Source organism: Chanos chanos, chromosome 11, assembly GCF_902362185.1.
Source record: "Chanos chanos chromosome 11, fChaCha1.1, whole genome shotgun sequence".
NCBI classification, from domain to species: Eukaryota; Metazoa; Chordata; class Actinopteri; order Gonorynchiformes; family Chanidae; genus Chanos; species Chanos chanos.
Genome location: NC_044505.1, coordinates 10901038 through 10919239, shown reverse-complemented (window position 1 = coordinate 10919239; position 18202 = coordinate 10901038). Strand labels below are relative to the sequence as shown.

General features: G+C 44.7%; 1 protein-coding gene across 1 annotated transcript in view; it reads left to right on the top strand.

Moving 5' to 3' along the window:
• The window catches only part of ptprdb (protein tyrosine phosphatase receptor type Db), a 23799-nt gene extending 6511 nt beyond the window's left edge, over window positions 1-17288 (top strand). The window contains exons 8-36 of the mRNA XM_030787668.1: window positions 74-85; window positions 407-676; window positions 1050-1315; window positions 1543-1858; window positions 2735-2877; window positions 3021-3165; window positions 4017-4322; window positions 4784-4977; window positions 5423-5446; window positions 5650-5767; window positions 6311-6907; window positions 7552-7643; window positions 8191-8447; window positions 9030-9123; window positions 9326-9535; window positions 9705-9865; window positions 10514-10629; window positions 11429-11526; window positions 11643-11766; window positions 12011-12186; window positions 13291-13410; window positions 13667-13821; window positions 14480-14765; window positions 15494-15672; window positions 16011-16137; window positions 16231-16356; window positions 16501-16655; window positions 16840-16975; window positions 17220-17288. Coding sequence (XP_030643528.1) covers window positions 74-85; window positions 407-676; window positions 1050-1315; window positions 1543-1858; window positions 2735-2877; window positions 3021-3165; window positions 4017-4322; window positions 4784-4977; window positions 5423-5446; window positions 5650-5767; window positions 6311-6907; window positions 7552-7643; window positions 8191-8447; window positions 9030-9123; window positions 9326-9535; window positions 9705-9865; window positions 10514-10629; window positions 11429-11526; window positions 11643-11766; window positions 12011-12186; window positions 13291-13410; window positions 13667-13821; window positions 14480-14765; window positions 15494-15672; window positions 16011-16137; window positions 16231-16356; window positions 16501-16655; window positions 16840-16975; window positions 17220-17288 — 5072 coding nt within the window. The remainder of the gene's footprint in view (window positions 1-73; window positions 86-406; window positions 677-1049; window positions 1316-1542; window positions 1859-2734; window positions 2878-3020; window positions 3166-4016; window positions 4323-4783; window positions 4978-5422; window positions 5447-5649; window positions 5768-6310; window positions 6908-7551; window positions 7644-8190; window positions 8448-9029; window positions 9124-9325; window positions 9536-9704; window positions 9866-10513; window positions 10630-11428; window positions 11527-11642; window positions 11767-12010; window positions 12187-13290; window positions 13411-13666; window positions 13822-14479; window positions 14766-15493; window positions 15673-16010; window positions 16138-16230; window positions 16357-16500; window positions 16656-16839; window positions 16976-17219) is intronic.
• The last annotated feature ends 914 nt before the right edge of the window (window positions 17289-18202 follow it).

Genomic DNA, 18202 nt, shown 5'->3' with positions numbered 1-18202 from the left:
TTTGTTCATACTCTCCTTATCTTTCTCTTCTTGTCTCTCTGCATTCTCCTCTTGCTTCTCCTCGACTCTCCAGAGCTGAGGGATGGTACGTTCTCTCTCTCTCTCTCTCTCTCTCTCTCTCTCTCTCTCTCTCTCTTTCTACTCTGTCTGTACTACTAAATATGTATATCGTTAGGTAATTAATAATGCTGCAACATTAATATTGCAAAATGAGGTATTATATTATACATCATTATAAATAAAAGTAATACAATAAAACATGACACGATATTATTCAAACTTGTATCGTAGTTGATTATCTCACTCTATCTGCGTAAAAAATGATGATGCGTTTCCTAGTCATGAGTAATAGCAGGTAATCTAATTTCTCTCTCTCTCTCTCTCTCTCTCTCTCTGTTTGAGTCAGTGCGACGTATTCCTCCTCGTTTCTCGGTTCCTCCCATGGACTATGACATCATGCCGGGCGGGAGCGTGAACATAACGTGCCAGGCGGTGGGCGTGCCCATGCCGTACGTGAAGTGGATGCTGGGAGCCGAAGATTTGACCCCCGAGGATGACATGCCTATCGGGAAGAACGTTCTAGAACTCACGGACGTCCGCCAGTCTGCCAACTACACCTGCGTTGCCATGTCTACCTTAGGAGTCATAGAAACGGTGGCCCAGATCACAGTCAAAGGTGAGACGATCCTGAAGCTCATGGCCAAAGGTCAGAGTCAGTGAGCCATATGTGTCAAAGGTCATTTTCTGTGAGACAAACCTTAGTGTTAGAGGTTACTGCATATGACCAGTACAGTTCAATTCAAATGTATTAAAATATCTGTCAGTGTCAGTCTTGCCAAAGCATTCAAATGCTCCAGGGCAGTAATAAGAACAAAGTAACCGTGGTAATTATCAAAGTAATGTTTAGAGTAACACACTCTATTTATTGAAGGAAAATAAGGACACTTTTTCCTTTTTAAAGCAGTTATTAGATCTCTCTCTCCCTCTCTCTCTCTCTCTCTCTCTCTCTCTCTCTTTCTCTCTTTCTCTCTCTCTCCCTCTCTCTGTAGCCCTGCCCCACCCTCCTGGAGCTCCAGTGATCATGGAGCGTTCAGCCACCAGTATAACGCTGATGTGGGACAGTGGGAATCCTTTGCCCGTGTCCTACTATGTCATCCAGTATCGGCCTGCCTCCTCCCGGGATCCCTTCAAAGAGATTGACGGCGTGGCGACCACTCGTTACAGTGTGGGTGGGCTCAGCCCATATTCGCACTACCACTTCAGGGTCATGGCGGTGAACTCCATTGGCCGAGGACCCCCCAGCCAAACAGTGGAGGTGTGGTCTCTCTTCTCCCGTCCGGCCATTGTCAGTAAATGATTTACAGTGTCACAGGTGGCTGTCAGATCTATGTCATTACGTGATATGGTGTGATAGAACGTATTAAAACTGCAACTTTAATGTTATGTGCTATTGAATCTTGCACTGTAACAGTCTTATTGTCTAATATGTGACTTTTCTCCTTCGAGTGATGCACAGTTATTTATATATATTTATTTTATAAGGCTCGGACTGCAGAGCAAGCGCCAAGCTCCGCCCCCAGGAGGGTCCGTGGACGTATGCTGAGCGTCTCCACGGCGATGGTGCACTGGGAGGAGCCAGAGGAGCCAAATGGGCAGGTGGTTGGTTACAGGGTGTATTACACGGCTGAGCCCTCGCTGTCTGTCAACCAATGGCATAAAGAGATGGTGCGCGGTGCAAACTTTCTGACCATCCAGAATCTCACACCTGATAAGACTTATCACATCAGAGTGCTGGCCTTTACCGCTGTGGGAGACGGCCCCCTCTCTCACGATCTACAGATCATAGCCAAGACTGGAGGTAAGAAGGGTGTGTTTGTTTGTGTCTGTTTGTGTCGGAGTGTCAGAGCTAGAGTGTGTGTATGTGTGCGTGTGCGTGTCTGTGTGTGTTTAGCCGTGGGTGTATAAGTATTGTAAACGCAATTATTAATTGTGATTATCAGAGGCTGTACATCCCACTCACATTTTTCTGCTGACTCATGTTACTGACGGTTTCATTTTGTGGTCGCGCCTATTCTACAGCAAAGTCTCGCCTGTGAGACAAAAAAGAAATCACAGCATGTGCCCTGCTTTTCTACATGCGTTCTTCCTCAATGAAAGACAGCTCATTCACCTCTGTTATAGTTGACAAAAACAGACAACAACAACAACAACAACAACCCCCCCCCCCACACACACAAAAGATTACTATTTCAAATGAAAACAGACCATTCAGGCTTAGCTCATGAATCAGACGCCAGCAGCACTCTCTCAGGAAAGCCTGTGATTCAGCAGACTGTCGGAACCCCTGCCACAGGTCAGGGGACTTAACGTGGACTCAGCACAAACGTCTGCAATTCGTTACAGCACGCGTAATAGAGATTTATGTGTTTGGATGTAGCACACATGTTTTGAGAAGCGCTGTTAAACGCCGCTTGAATATTAATGAAAGGACCTAATTAAAAAGAACCTTTTTGCAATGAATTAATGGCACCGGCCAACATTGCCGGTCAGAACTACTACAATATTAACTGCTCAGCCCGAAGGAGAGTTTTTATGCGCTGAAATGCTCACGTGCAGAAAGATCACTTGTAAATTAGTGATTTGCCGTCGACGTGAATTGTTTCAGTGTTGGTGATGTGTGTATACTGTTCTTTTTCTCTCCCTCCTGCCCTTTCTCTCTCTCTCTCTCTCTCAGTTCCGTCTCAGCCCACTGAACTGAAAGTGGAGGTGAAGTCAGAGACGAGCGTTTTGCTCTCCTGGGTTCCGCCGGCTCAAAGCGGATCTGACAGTATCACAGGATATGAGCTCATATACAGACTCGCAGATAACCCAGAGGAGGTACACACACGCACACACGCGTGCGCACACACACACACACACACACACACACACACACACACACGCACACGCACTCGCACACACACACACACACACACACATGCAGCATCAGTGTTTAATTCAGTCTCTCTGTCTCACTCTAGCAGAAGATCACATTTGAGCCCAATACCAGTTATCTCCTGAAGAATCTGAAACCCTCTTCCACATACATCATCCAGCTGGCTGCCCGCAGTAAACACGGCCTGGGCGCTTTTACCAGCGAAACCACCATTCAGACTCCTGAAACACGTATGTCCTCTAAAGGCCAACACTCACGCTTACATATGTATGACTGTTTACTCAGACAATACCCTGGGACGTGTAGGAACTGTATTCTCACTTGAAATGCGTTCTCACTGTCACTGATCCCCTGTTGAATTGCCTCAGAACTGCATTAAGCACTGCATTAAAGGAAAAAAAAAGGGATATAATTTGATTGGGTGGGTGTGCTATTCTAGAGCTCTGTGATCTCTGCTTATAAGGGTAAGTTCTAACTGCAGCTTCATACAGTGGTGATGGTGTGTGTGCCCAGAAGTGCTCCAGTGAATTTTACAAGCAGAGCATCTCCCTTTGATCCTGTAATACCACGCTTCCTACAGTCCGCTATGGTCTTAGCTAAATACAGTATATCAGCCCGCGCAGTCTTTAATTTCTTTTGGTTAATGAATAGCTCCATGAGGACAGTAAGTGAGAATTTGAGCACAGAAAAAGTGAGGCAGAAAAGCAGAGACAGAGAGAGAGAGAGAGAGAGAGAGAGAGACAGAGAGAGAGAGAAACAGAGGTGAGTTAAATGTTGACTGTGTGTCTGTTTATGTCCCATCTCCTCAGCTCCTGTATGTTAGTCATGTGATATACGTGGTCTTTTACGAGCCTGTTCCAGTGAGCTGTTTGTCTAATTTAACTGACGTTGATTAGAACATTGTGCAGCTCGTCGAGTTTTTCCTCGATACTGCTGTGTTTCGTTTTCATTTTGTTTATTTTCTTGTTTTCCTCGCTCTCTCACCACCCACTCACTCTCACACTTACCTCTCATCAAACTAATGACCAATCAAATCGCACAAAAAATACCCCCCCCCCTCCCTTTTCAACTATCCAATCAGTACCCATAGCCCCTCCACAGGAGGTGACATGCACAAGCCCCTCCTCCACCAGCCTGTTAGTAAGTTGGGCTGCCCCGCCTCCGGGGGCAAAGAATGACATCTTAACTGGATACTCCATCCAGTACACTGCTGTGGAGCTGGATGGCGCCAAGACCGAGCACATTGATCGAATCCCACCAGACTGTTTCCGATACCGGATGGAAGGCCTGAGGAAGTGGACTCTTTATTCCCTGACGGTGGCTGCCCACACAAAGGCTGGCCTTGAAGCACAAAGTCTGCCTGTGCTGGTCCGCACGGAAGAAGACGGTACGTTGTCATGGCAATGCTCCCCGCGCTCGTACTCCCAGCCCTCAGGCTCAATCCTACCTCCTTTACCTCCATTGAGACAAACTCCTTTCCCTCCTTTAAAGCAACCACCTATACCTCCTTAAAGGCAATGTCATCCTCTCCCTGGACGTCTTCAATCCTGCGCTCCCTGGACCTCCTGCCACACCTCTTTTTCTCCCCTTGGAACTGTGCCATATTTACCACGGAATGACACCACCACCCACCACTTCCCACTGAGTCGGATGACTTTCAATTGACCGTGACTAACAGCTTTAAATTTTTCGAGACCTGAAAGTAAATTTTTAGAGAAAAAATTTCAGTGGACAGTCAGTAGACTTTCTTCGTCCTTTTTCCTTCTGGTTTGGCGTCGATGCTGACAAAAAAAAAGTTTTTTCTGAACAAAAGACATTATTTCCCCTTTCCCATAACGCATTCAACAGTTCCGAGTGCCCCTCCTCTCAGCGTTGAGGTGGTGGCGGTGAACTCCTCCACCATTAGTGTGACGTGGCAGCCTCCTGTTGCTGAGCGACGGCACGGAAAGATCCGGGGTTACCAGGTGACGTACATCAGACGATTTTCGGGGCAGCGTATGGGGTCCCCCAACATCAAAGAGCTACTTTTAAGGGACTCACAGGTGAGATGACCCTCCCATTAAGCTGGTCGCACAGTCTCGTGTATTCATTACTGCTGAATATTTGTGGAGTGAAGGTTGTGTCATTTCCCTCAGTGCAGTTGCACAGTCCTGTCTTTCATCATTTTATAACAAGCTTGCTAGTTTTAGAGCTTCCATTAAAGCCAGGACGTTTTCTTAAATGGAAGCTGCCGGCACTAAAGGCCCCGCAGAGTACTTTATCCGTCCTCTCTGTTTTGTGGCTCTCGTTTAGAATAATATTATGAAATTCCGCATGTGTCTGTCGCTAGTGGCCATTCTTTGGCAATTTTGACACTTACTGCAGCTTACCTCTCTCTCTCTCTCTCTCTCTCTCTCTCTCTCTCTCTCTCTCTCTCTCTCTCTCTCTCTCTCTCTCTCTCTCTCTCTTTCTCTCTCTCTCTGTTCCCTGATCCCTTCATGTCTTAAGGGGCAGAATGATTCAGCTGTCTATGTGAGTGAATACATTTGAATACAGTCATACATACCCTCTAAAATATGCACTGAAACTCCAACAGACACAAAACAGACCTACTCCGTCTAGAATGTCCCGCACACTCAAGACAGATTTACTCATCCTCAAATTCTGAACTCACTTGAAGTCAGTCAGTTTGTCCACTAATTCTTTTTAACTTTGACTCAATTTGTGTGTTTTAGGAGCTTTTGATCTCTGATTTGTGGCCGGGAACTGAGTATTCGGTGTTTGTGGCTGCATTCACCTCAAAGGGTGATGGAGCTCGAAGCAAACCTACAGTTGTCAGAACTACACCAGCCTGTATGTGTATACACGTGCACACACACACACACACACACACACACACACACACACACACACACACACACACACACACACACACACACACAGTGTAATGTTACAATGTACACATTTTATTGCTACATTTTTATGTTACAAGGACATCATCTCAGTTACATAGTTAATTTGCAAAATTACAGTTGTTTTTTATGTCACTGAACCTAGATTCCATAAATACCTATGGCATTACTGCATAGTTGTTGTTATTTGATATTATAGTGGTAATATGGAATTCATCACCCCGGTACTGGTACTATGGTAGTGCTTTTTCCACTCTCAGTTCCATAGCAACTGCAGTGTTCAATAATTCTATGTTACATTACCTCAATGTTACAGTAGTGTAGTCTGACTCATTATGTTAGTGTTACAGTAATAGCATGTTACATTTGTTCTTTGTTACAGTAGTGTATTTGTAATCCATTATTTCAGTGTTACAGTAACACTCCCCTTTCGCATTGCTGAATTGGTATTTTGGATTTTGTGTGTGTTCTAACATTTCTGCAGTGCCTGGGGTGCCCAGATTGACTGTCAGCTCTCCCGCTGTCGGCGCCGCCCTGTTAACTTGGCAGCCCCCTCCCTCTGCCCTTTCTCCTCTCCTCGGCTACCGGCTGGCTTACGGGCGTTCTGACCTCCTCCCAACTGCTCCTCTCACTGAGCTGCAGCTGCAGCCATCTCAGTCTAACCACACCGTCTCAGGCCTGAGGGGAGGAGAGGCTTACGTTTTCCGTTTGGCCGCTCGCACCGCGGGCGGTTACGGAGAATACGCAGAGGCGCAGCTGCGCACCCCGGAGGCCCCGCCAACTGGCTTCCCCCCAAACCTGACCGCGGTCTCCGGGAACTCGAGCTCGGTGTGGCTCGTCTGGGACGGCGTGCCGGAGGAGGAGAGGAACGGCCGTATAATCGCGTACCGCGTGCAGTGCAGAGCGGAAGCCTCTAACGGCTCGGCCGTTGCCATGGAGACGGAGGTCGCCGAGCCGACGGCGACTCTGACCGAGCTGAGCGCGGACACGGCGTATGTGTTGAGAGTGTGTGCAGTGACTGCCGCAGGCCCTGGGCCCTACAGTCCCTCTGTTCGGTACAGAACGCAATCAGTGGAGGAAGGTACGACCCCACGGTGCACCGCAACCCAGCCAACATACATCAAACCCTCCCCAGCATCATACAGGAGTCCGACAACCCTCAGGCCCACATTTACAACCTTCCCCGACAAACAGAAGGACAACTCCTCACGCCCTTACACACCAACCTTTTCCGTAACAGTGAGGAAAGGGTGGGGAAAATAAATAAGACCTGCATAACAGCCTGTCTGTCTGGCCCATTGTCTAGTCCGCAGTGTGTCTGCCAGTCCATTTGTCTGCCTGTCTCTCTACCTGTCTGTCTGACTATGCACGTGTGTCTGTATCTCTGTCTGTGGTGCGCTAAAAGCCAGAGAGGGTGCATTACAAGGTAAGAACGCTAAGCTGGGCGCAAGTCTACCAGTTGGGTAGAGCCGAGAGCGACTGTTCAGGTAAGTGTTTGTTCTTTTGAGAGTTGGTGTCGCTCTCTGCTGGAAAGGGTTAAATCCATTAGCGATAGAGCTTTGTGGAGTTACGGGCCTTGTTGATAAGGTGCCGAGGGCGTTTGGAGAGTTGTGTTAGTAAACTCTGGCTGTGCAGGATGGGGTTCAGTCAGACAGTGTTCATTTCTGTGTGGGCCGGTCACGTGCCGATCATGGTGCTTTTTCTTTTTTTTTTTTTTTTAAACAGTTTTTGCAGTGAACTTCCGTGTGAAAGCTGCCATGAAGAGCTCGGTTCTGCTAACCTGGGAGCCAAAAGACACCAAATCCCAACCATTCGCTGTAAGAGCTACAGTCATCTTTGTGTGTGTGTGTGTGTGTGTGTGTGAGTGTGTGTGAGTGTGTGTGTGTGTGTGTGTGTGTGTGCATGTGCGTGTGCGTGTGAGTGAGTGTGTGTGCGTGTGCGTGTGAGTGTGTGTGTGTGTGTGTGCGTGTGAGTGTGTGTGTGTGTGTGTGTGTGAGTGTGTGTGTGAGTGTGTGTGTGTGTGTGTGTGTGTGTATGTAGTTTAGGTTCTTTTGACTAAATATTCCATTGACGAGATAAATCTCCAACTGATGGGGACCTTGTGGAGACATTAGCAAAGTAGGGACTTTCGAACAAAAAAAAAAAAAACGAAAATAGATGCTCGTTCTTAAAATAATACGTATCGAAATGTCTTTTTGAGTACAGCAAGGATTACGTTATTAATCTGTCATTGGACTGAAAATGGAAGTCACCGAGAAGTCTCCTCTATGCTATAAAAACAAGAGAGTTTGTATAGGTTTGTGTGTGTGTGTGTGTGTGTGTGCGTGCGTGTGTGTGTAATGCTCTTTCTCTCTCTGGTCTCAGATTATATATGGTGACAGTGAGAGTGTGGAAGTTGATGGTAGGCTCGGTCAGAAGCTGATTACAAAGCTAAAGCCGCAGTCGCAGTACTCCTTCCTGCTGACCAGTAAGGCTCAGAGCGCTGGAGGCCTGCAGCACCGCGTGACGGCCATGACGGCTCCAAACCTCATGCCCAGTAAACCCCTCATACTGGACAAAGCCAGCTCGCCGGGCACAGTTACACTGCAACTACCAACTGTTCAGGGCAACGCCAAAGTCAGGTCAGATTCGCACATTTACACACACGTGCATACAGACACACACACACACACTACTTGCTTTCATGCGCATAGACGTGAACACAAATTCGTGCGCACACACGCACGCACGCACGCACACAACTACACACACAATAAACCAAATAAAGAATTCATAATCTTCAGGGGAGCTGATTGTCTCAAAAAGAAGAAAAAAAGATAAAAAGTATCAAAAAAGTCAAAACGATCAGTCAGATATGTATGTGAATCCCACCCTCTAACTTGAAATTTTTGGTACGCAAAAAAAAACCAAAAGAAAAAAGAAAAGAAAATGAAAGGCTATATATAATCGTTATAACCGAGTACTAATTAGATGTTTTGCTGGTTGCGCATGGCTGATTGGTTATCACGCAACACTGGATTGTTATTGGATTGAGGAGAGTAATGTCTGAATGTAGGGCAGTAACGGTCAGTCATTGGGGAGTTGTTGCTGGTTATAGGGGAATTATGCTCGGGCTTTGGGCAACAGAGGGGGAGTAATGGTGTGTTATATTGAAGTATGGGTCGATTTCAGAGAATAACATTGGACTCTTGGTACCTTTATAGAGGCTATTACATGGTGGTGGTGCCACTGAAAAGACAGAGAGGTGGAAAGTTCCTGAAGCCCTGGGAAGATCCAGATGAGATGAACCTGGATGAGGTAAAACACTCCTATTTCAAATCTCTATTGAAATATTTAGTTATTCTTTGGGATCATTTAAATGTTTTGTTGTACGCACCAGTTACGTGTACGTAAGTACAGTGATTTGTATTTTTTCATTTGTCTTGTTTTGCATTCGTTCTGGAGGTGAAATAAGGGGTGCATTTATATGGCATAATAAGTTTTATGTTCATTTTTCTAGCTGCTCAGGGAGATAAACGGAACTGGTCGAGCTGTTCGTGTGCGGAGGCAGGTAGAGCCTAAGGCCTACGTAAGTGCCCACTTCCAGAATCTTCCATCAGAATTCACACTAGGGGATGGACGCGTGTATGGAGCGTTCACAAACCGACAGTTCATCAATGGGCAAGAGTACATCTGTTTCGTCTTAGCCATCCTGGAACTGTCAGAGAATGTGAGTGTGACTCTCTCTCCCTCTCTTTCTCTCTCTCTCTCTCTCTCTCTCTCCCTCTCTTTCTCTCTCTCTCTTCTCTCTCTCTCTCTCTCTCTCTCTCTCCCTCTCTCTCTCTTTCTCTCTCTCTCCATGTGAGCTGGTTGTAAGTTGCGTTGTGTTTCTCTCGTAGACGGTGTACTCCACCAGCCCATTCTCTGACACGGTGGTGTTCTCAGACGTAGAGCCGCAGCCAATCGTAGATGAGGAGGAGGGGCTTCTGTGGGTCGTGGGGCCGGTCCTGGCTGTCATCTTCATCATCAGTATTGTCATCCTTATCCTGATGTATAAGAGGTAAGGGAGAAGAGCTCAGAGTAGGACAGAGAGAGATAGATAGATAGAGAGAGAGAGAGAGAGAGAGAGAGAGACAGAAAGGGATGGGGCAATAGAGAAAGATTGAATGGTCGAGTGATAAGGAGAAAGCAGAGGTAAGGATGTTGTCAAATGATGTGGAGTTAGGAGAGAAAAGGAGAGACTGACAGAGAAGAAAGGTTTGGACGGAAGGGCAAGAAAAATGATGCATGAAAAAAAGATCTTACGTGTCTTTGCCAATAATGAAATGTCTAAATGTCTTTTCAATGTCTCTGTTCTTTTCTTTCTTCTTTTTGGGATCAATCAGCAAACCAAACAGGTCAGTTATTTTTCACACGCAGATTTCTTTATATCTCTATCTATCTATCTATCTATCTATCTATCTATCTATCTATCTATCTATCTATCTATCTACATACATATATATTTTTTTTTCTTATTGTTTACATATATGTAGTATTTGTCGACATTTTAAATGGTTTGTGTTAAATGTAACCCAGGCAGATTTTCCTCATTCCTATTCCAAATTTAACCCATCTCTCTCTCTCTCTCTTTCTCTCTCTCTCTCTCTGTCTCTCTCTCTCTCTCTCCCTCTCTCTCTCTCTCTCTCTATTCTCTTTCATGTTACAGGAAGCGGGCAGAGCTGGAGGGCAGGAAGTGCAGTTTTCCCAGCAGCGGTAAAGCCATGAGCTCCCAGCATCCCACTGACCCTGTAGAACTGCGCAGAATCAACTTCCCAACGCCTGGTAATACACACACACACACGCACACACACACACACACAAACATACACACACACACACACAAACACAAACACACACACACACACAAACATACACACACACACAAACACACATACACACACACACACACGCATGCACACTTACACACACACTCACGCACACACACACGCATACATAATTGCACATTTCCACCCACACACACAGAGACACACTGAACATATGTAATCTCTCCGGTATGACAGGTCCACGTGCCTCTGGCTATCGACGTTTATCAAGTTAGTGATCCTCTTCTCTCTGCGTGTCTGTGGAGAGCCATGTAGCTCTTCTTTAACTCATTCAGGTCACCTCAGTACTGATACAGCGCCCGTGAAACATACTGCTCTGGTCTCCACAACCCTAATACTCAACCACTGAGACTCACCTTCACATGAGAAATGTGTTTCTCTGTGCCCATGATGTGAAAAATGCTCCGTCATTAAGCCTTTTTTTATTTTTGCGTGTGTATATTTATTTATTTATTTATTTATTAACTTCGTTTTATTTTAGCCAGAATCTTCCTTTGTTTTTTTGTTAAATGACTAATTTCCACTTGAGTGTGCATTAAGCGTTTGAACGCATTTTGACTAATGATTCTTTTTAGTGCGTCTGATCAGCTCTCTGGAATGTTCCACTTGCTAATGGAGTCTGTCTTCTTACCCATTATTTAAATGTGCCTGCTCAGCACACACATACATTCCCCGGCTTGGATTTTATTAGTTTATGTCCCCTGAATAATTTAATTTTCTGGTTTTCATATTGGCAGGTATGGCTAGTCATCCACCTATCAGCATCTCAGAGCTGGCCAGTCACATAGAGCGGCTGAAAGCCAATGAAAATCTCAGATTTTCCCAGGAGTATGAGGTGGGTAGACCTTTGTATCCTTGACGTAGCTCTCTCTTGCACATAAACAGGCATACTCATTCACACACACACACACACAGAAACATAATGAGCATATTGTGTGTCTTTGTTTTTAGTCTGTTGACCCTGGTCAGCAGTTTACATGGGAACAATCAAACCTGGAGGTGAATAAACCAAAGAATCGATATGCAAATGTGATCGCTTATGACCATTCAAGAGTGCTGCTCTCCAACATTGACGGTATGTTCTTGTGCTTTATGCATGTTTGTTTGCGTAGGTGTGCATTCATGTGTATAACAGCCTATGTTTTTGTGCTTTTCTGTTAACTTCTCTCTCTCTCTCTCTCTCTCTCTCTCTCTCTCTTTCTCTGAGTGTACGTGAGTGTGTGTTCACGTGTGCGACTGCCTGTTTTTGTATGTTAGCATTCACACACGCCCACGCCCACACCCACACACTCACACATCTTATGTTCACTCATGCTCAGGTGTTCCAGGCAGCGACTACATCAATGCCAACTTCATAGATGGTTTCCGCAGACAGAGTGCCTACATAGCCACTCAGGGTCCTCTACCGGAGACCTTTAACGACTTCTGGAGGATGATCTGGGAACAGCACACAGCTAACATCATTATGATGACGAAACTGGAGGAGAAGTCACGGGTGAGCACGCAAACGCGCGCACACACACACACGCACACATGCATGCACATATGTACACGCACAACATGTATGTGACTCAGTGAATTATTTCTGAGTGCACATGCCTTTAAATTTCTCAGGTGAATTCAGAGCTTTATTTAGTGAGAGAGCATGATGATCAGGAGTTACACAGAAATCAAATATAAATGATGAGAAGTATTAATAATTTATAGCACAGCCTATAAATGATGAATCACATTTTTTCAGCTTTACTGCCACATCACATGTGAAGTACAGTGCTGTGGTTAGTCTAGCTTATTTAGCACTGCATTTTTCATGGATTTTTAATTTTAATTCGTTTTAAATTTAACTGTTTAATGTCACAAATGTGTCGGTTTGTCACACAGAAGCCCAGTGTGATTTGTAGTGGCAATTAACACTTCTGAGAAGCATAATTAAATATTAAGAGGAAAATGTGTGGGTTGACTATGACATCATAATGCATGTAAATCTCTAATACATTATGACACTAACACTTATATCTAACTTTAAGTTGTGCTCTAATTATGATGAATACCTTTATGTGAGGTAAATGCTTTTTGTCTGTTACCCCCTAGATGCCCTCCTATTTCTTCTCCAAGGCAAGACGTCTCATAAGCACCCAATCAAATCTCTTTCTTTCACTTAGCACGTGTTCACTCTGTCACATTTTCTCTCTCTCTCTCTCTCTCTCTCTCTCTCTCTCTCTCTCTCTCTCTCTCTCTCTCTCTCTGTCTCTATGTTTCTCTCTGTCCCTCACACACTTTTTCACTGTTCTATGTAAATTCCTCACTTGACTTGTCTCTTTTCTTGTGGAAAACCATAAACACTACCAGGATTGTAACTGACAGCTCTACCAACTTACCACTGTATGAGCACTGCATGCTAGAGCTGTCCAACGTTTGTAGATACTAGACCATATACACGAATGAGTCTTGATCGAGGTTCTACTTCTAATGAGGTGCATGATAATTGAAAGCCTCTTTGTGATGAAATTACACTACGAAAACATGAAAGAGACTATAAATCTTGTGGATGATCCAGAGTGTTTGACATAGGTGTTTGATGATTAAATTTTCTTCACAGAATAAGTGTGACCAGTACTGGCCGAGCAGAGGGACAGAGATGTACGGTCAGATTCAGGTTTCCCTTCTGGACACGGTGGAGCTGGCCACTTACTGTGTCAGGACGTTCGCCCTCTATAAGGTACATGCCTCCTACCCTCACCTCATGTTTGGAAGAAAATGTCAGTATTTGACGTTTTACTCGAAAGTGTTCTTACCTTATTCTGCGCACGACCTGTACTCTTTATGAGGGCCACGGACTCACTCAGTAAATCTCGTGCCTGTACAGAGAAAACTTGTCAGATTCCTACTGTTAATAATCACCTGACACGCGCCTGTGAAACTGTGCTCTTATGTGAGTGTGCGAATCGTATTCGGTTCTTTTTGTGTGTTATAAGAACGGCTCCAGTGAAAAGCGAGAGGTCCGTCAGTTCCAGTTTACTGCCTGGCCAGACCACGGCGTGCCAGAACACCCCACTCCTTTCCTGGCCTTTCTACGACGGGTCAAAGCCTGCAACCCTCCCGACGCTGGACCCATCGTGGTCCACTGCAGGTACTGTGTCATAGTAACGATCCGCATGTCGCCATGACAACTCACAAAGCCATTACCAGTTACCATGGACACATATCAAAATCAAAGTGATGTAAACAGCCTCCTAATCAAATGTATTCAATTAGTGTTTAAAAGAAAGTTGTTTCACATAAGAGGGGATCAGGAAGTGAATTAAATCAATGAACAGTTGTGCTTTAGTAACACGTTTATTTAAACATCTCGTATCTAAATTCAGTCTGCGCTCTGAGTGAAAGAATACACAAATGGGATATTTTTATCTAAGTTTTAAAAATGGTCTAAACCACATTCAGTCATACAGGCCCCCCAAATCCTGCTCAATTTAACTTTGAATAACCACAGGTAGTGGTGGAGGTAGTTCCCCACGTAAAGAAAAAAAAACAAAAAAACAAAAGCTGGATGCTTTGGCTATAAATGATGAAGTAATCTACACTTTAAAAAGTCCATAAGAAGTGTCTGACTGAGAAAAAGTGTGGGTTTGACCCTGTCTGTCTAATTGTCTGTCTGTTTCTCTCTCTCTCTCTCTCTCTCTCTCTCTCTCTCTCTCTCTCTCTCTCTCTCTCTCTCTTTCTCTCTCTCTCTCTCTCTCTCTCTCTCTCTGTGTTTCTGATTGTACTTATGAATGTGGTTTTGTTCTCAGTGCTGGCGTTGGCCGTACTGGCTGCTTTATCGTGATCGATGCCATGGTGGAGCGGGTGAAGCAGGAGAAGACTGTGGACATTTACGGTCACGTGACTTTAATGCGTGCACAGCGTAACTACATGGTTCAGACAGAGGAGCAGTACATATTCATTTATGACGCAATCCTCGAAGCTGTTACCTGCGGCAACACGGAGGTTCCGGCCAGGAACCTGTTCTCCTACATCCAGAGGCTCAGCCAGACAGAACCTCCAGAGAACATCAGTGGAATGGAACAGGAGTTTAAAGTGAGTTCTGAGTCTTTAAGATTCCGGAACGTCAGCGCCCCTGCTTGTCTTGACTTAATTTCTGCTTGGTTTAGACCTAGAACCAGGGCTTTGACTGTGCTTTGTAAATGATTGAGCGCGCGCGCGTGTGTGTGTGTGTAAGATAAGCCTTCTCTGCTGACAGTTGGTTCTGTGAGTGTGTCAGTGCTTAACTGCTGCCACTCACGCTCTCTCTTTCTTTGCTGTAAAGCAGTACTGAGTGCAGGGGTCAGAATGACAGATGCTCTGATTACGTTTTCCCAGAATAAGTGGGTCAGTGCACATCCTCTTTGAACATCAGAACAGAGCTTTCAGGCACATTAGCAAAGGAAAATGTATCATGCTTATTCCCTTCCACTTATGCCTTTTCTTTTTTTTAAATTTTTTTATAAGAGATCATTAATCTCTGTCCTTTTTACCACAATACAATTTAATACAAAGAAATCCGTTCTCATTAAATTCAACCCACAAACCACAAGCCGCTGAATTACAGCAGTCAGTGCCTGTCAACAGTCATCTTTGAAGTACCACTGTTTCCAGATTTTCCCATGTAGTAATTGACTGAATTAAAGTGTATTCCAACAAACTGAAAAACAACATTAAATAGATTAAAAGATGACAAAAGATGGGCAGAGAGCATTTCCAGGGCTGTGACTGGAATTAAATTGCCGTTTCTCTTCCTCTTTGTCTCTCTCTCTCTTTATCTGTAGCGTCTGGCCAACGCCAAAGCACACACGTCACGCTTTGTCAGTGCCAACCTGCCCTGTAACAAATTTAAAAATCGCCTAGTCAACATCATGCCATACGAGACAACACGCGTCCGCCTACAGCCAATCAGAGGAGTGGAGGGCTCCGACTACATCAATGCCAGCTTCATAGACGGTTATAGGTAAAGCCTTTTCAGCCATAGGTTATCGCTTTTCAACTTGGGGGAGAAACAAAACAGGAAAAACAATCTGAAAAACAGATTATTACAGCAATGTGTTTTGTATTGGGCTGTATCTGAAATGGAGGGATCATTTAAAAAGATGCATGTCACCAGCAGAGTAAAAGAACAATGCACAACAAATGCACAATACCACCTCAAAATAATAATGATAATAATAGTCTGATTTCTTTATGAGGTTCAATATTTCATTTGATCCCTCTCTCTCTCTCTGTCTCTCTCTCATTCTCTCTCTCTCTCTCTCTCTCTCGCTCTCTCTCTTTCTCTGTTTCTGTGTGCAGACAGCAGAGGGCTTACATTGCGACTCAGGGGCCATTAACAGAGACTGCGGAAGATTATTGGAGGATGTTATGGGAGCACAACTCAACCATCGTAGTTATGCTCACCAAACTTAGAGAGATGGGCAGGGTCAGTACACACACACACACACACACACACACACACACACACACACACACTCTATCCCACTTGATGGTATGCTTGTACTGTGTGTTGCTGCAGGAGAAATGTCATCAGTACTGGCCCCTGGAGCGGTCAGCACGGTATCAGTATTTTGTGGTGGATCCAATGGCAGAATACAACATGCCTCAATACATACTTCGAGAGTTTAAAGTGACGGACGCTAGGGTAAGGACCCAAACACACACACACGCACAAACACACACACACACACACACACACACGGCTACACAAGGAATTGACAAGGCATAGACCTCTTAAGTCGTGTTCCATATGCAAACACTAGCTGAATGTCTTTGAATGTTTCCACAGGATGGGCAGTCTCGCACGGTCCGACAATTCCAGTTCACTGATTGGCCGGAGCAAGGAGTTCCAAAATCTGGTGAAGGTTTCATCGACTTTATCGGTCAAGTGCACAAAACAAAAGAGCAATTTGGACAGGATGGACCAATAACAGTCCATTGCAGGTTAGGCTCTGCCCCAAATGCACAATAACACAGGATGAAGGATGCTTTATTTTGTCTGATGGCTATGAATTTTTAATGCGTTTTCTAATTTATGCTTATGTTTGCCTCTGTGTCTGTGTGTGTGTGTGTGTGTGTGTGTGTGTGTGTGTGTGTGTGTGTGTGTGTGTGCGTGCGCATGCTGTAGTGCTGGTGTTGGCCGGACCGGAGTGTTTATTACTCTCAGTATTGTCCTGGAGAGGATGCGTTATGAAGGTGTAGTAGACATCTTTCAAACAGTCAAAATGCTACGCACACAAAGACCAGCCATGGTGCAGACAGAGGTGAGTGAGTACTCACACACACACACACACACACACACACACACACATGCACACATACACAAATATGTATGCTCACACACACCCACACACACACACACGTAACCATTATACACACATACGTATGCTCACACACCACACTTGTTTACACACGTTTACATACACACACAAGCTCACACAAAGAAGCATAATGAGTGTAAACTATCTTGTGTGTGTGTGTGTGTGTGTGTGTATATTTGCTTTACAGGAGCAGTATCAGTTTTGTTACAGAGCAGCGCTGGAGTATCTAGGTAGCTTTGATCACTATGCAACATAATGGTCCCAGACCGTCTGGGACCGTGGGCCGCACTGATCAAGCCAACCAAAACTCTGGAATCAATCACACTGTTTCTAGTCTTCATTCATTTTTTTCTGTTAGAGCAAAGATTACGACTCCTCCAACATCAAGAGACGACACAAGGCTGAGAAAGGCCGATTAAGGCCGCAGTCGGTTGCTAATGCTAAACTCTGTGTCGTTGCCAAGTTCACATGCTCTTACGTGAAAAAAAGTTTGTCTCCTGAAACAAATATAGAAAGATCCCTAATGAAACTGAATCACTACGTGACATGTTGTCCAAACACACTTGGCCCAGGTTTGGATCCTGAACATGCCCCTCACACAAGGACACGGCAGTAATAACCTAGCTGTCAGGTTTTTTTTTTTTTTTTTTTTTTTTTTAACATTTCGCTGTCGTTATTTAAATAGCATATATTATTTACATCTAGACGATATGTTGCTTTCATAAATGTATTAATCTTTTAGTATTGGATATTTCCTCATTTTGAATCCTCACTTCCGTAAACATTTGACTAGTGAACAACATGCATGCACACTGCCACCAGAAGCAACGCCTATACAGCGTTAACAGTGAAATGATCAAAGATAAACGAAAATGTATCTTGTGTGAGACATTTCAAGACATGTTATTTTGTGTAAAATGTTTATTTTCTGTGTGTAACACCCAGCCACCCACGCTCTCTCTCTCTCTCTCTCTCTCTCTCTCTTAACCCCCCCCCCTCTCTTTCTCTCTCTCTCTGAGTAAAGCTGTCAGGTTTGGAAATATGTCTCCAAAAACATCTGCCATCGTTTTTGAAGTGCAGAAAAAAATGTAGCTACTAAAGAGATTTGAACTGCTAATCCACAGAACACTGACAGTACTTCTGGCTTGGATAAAACTCAGCGACACTGAG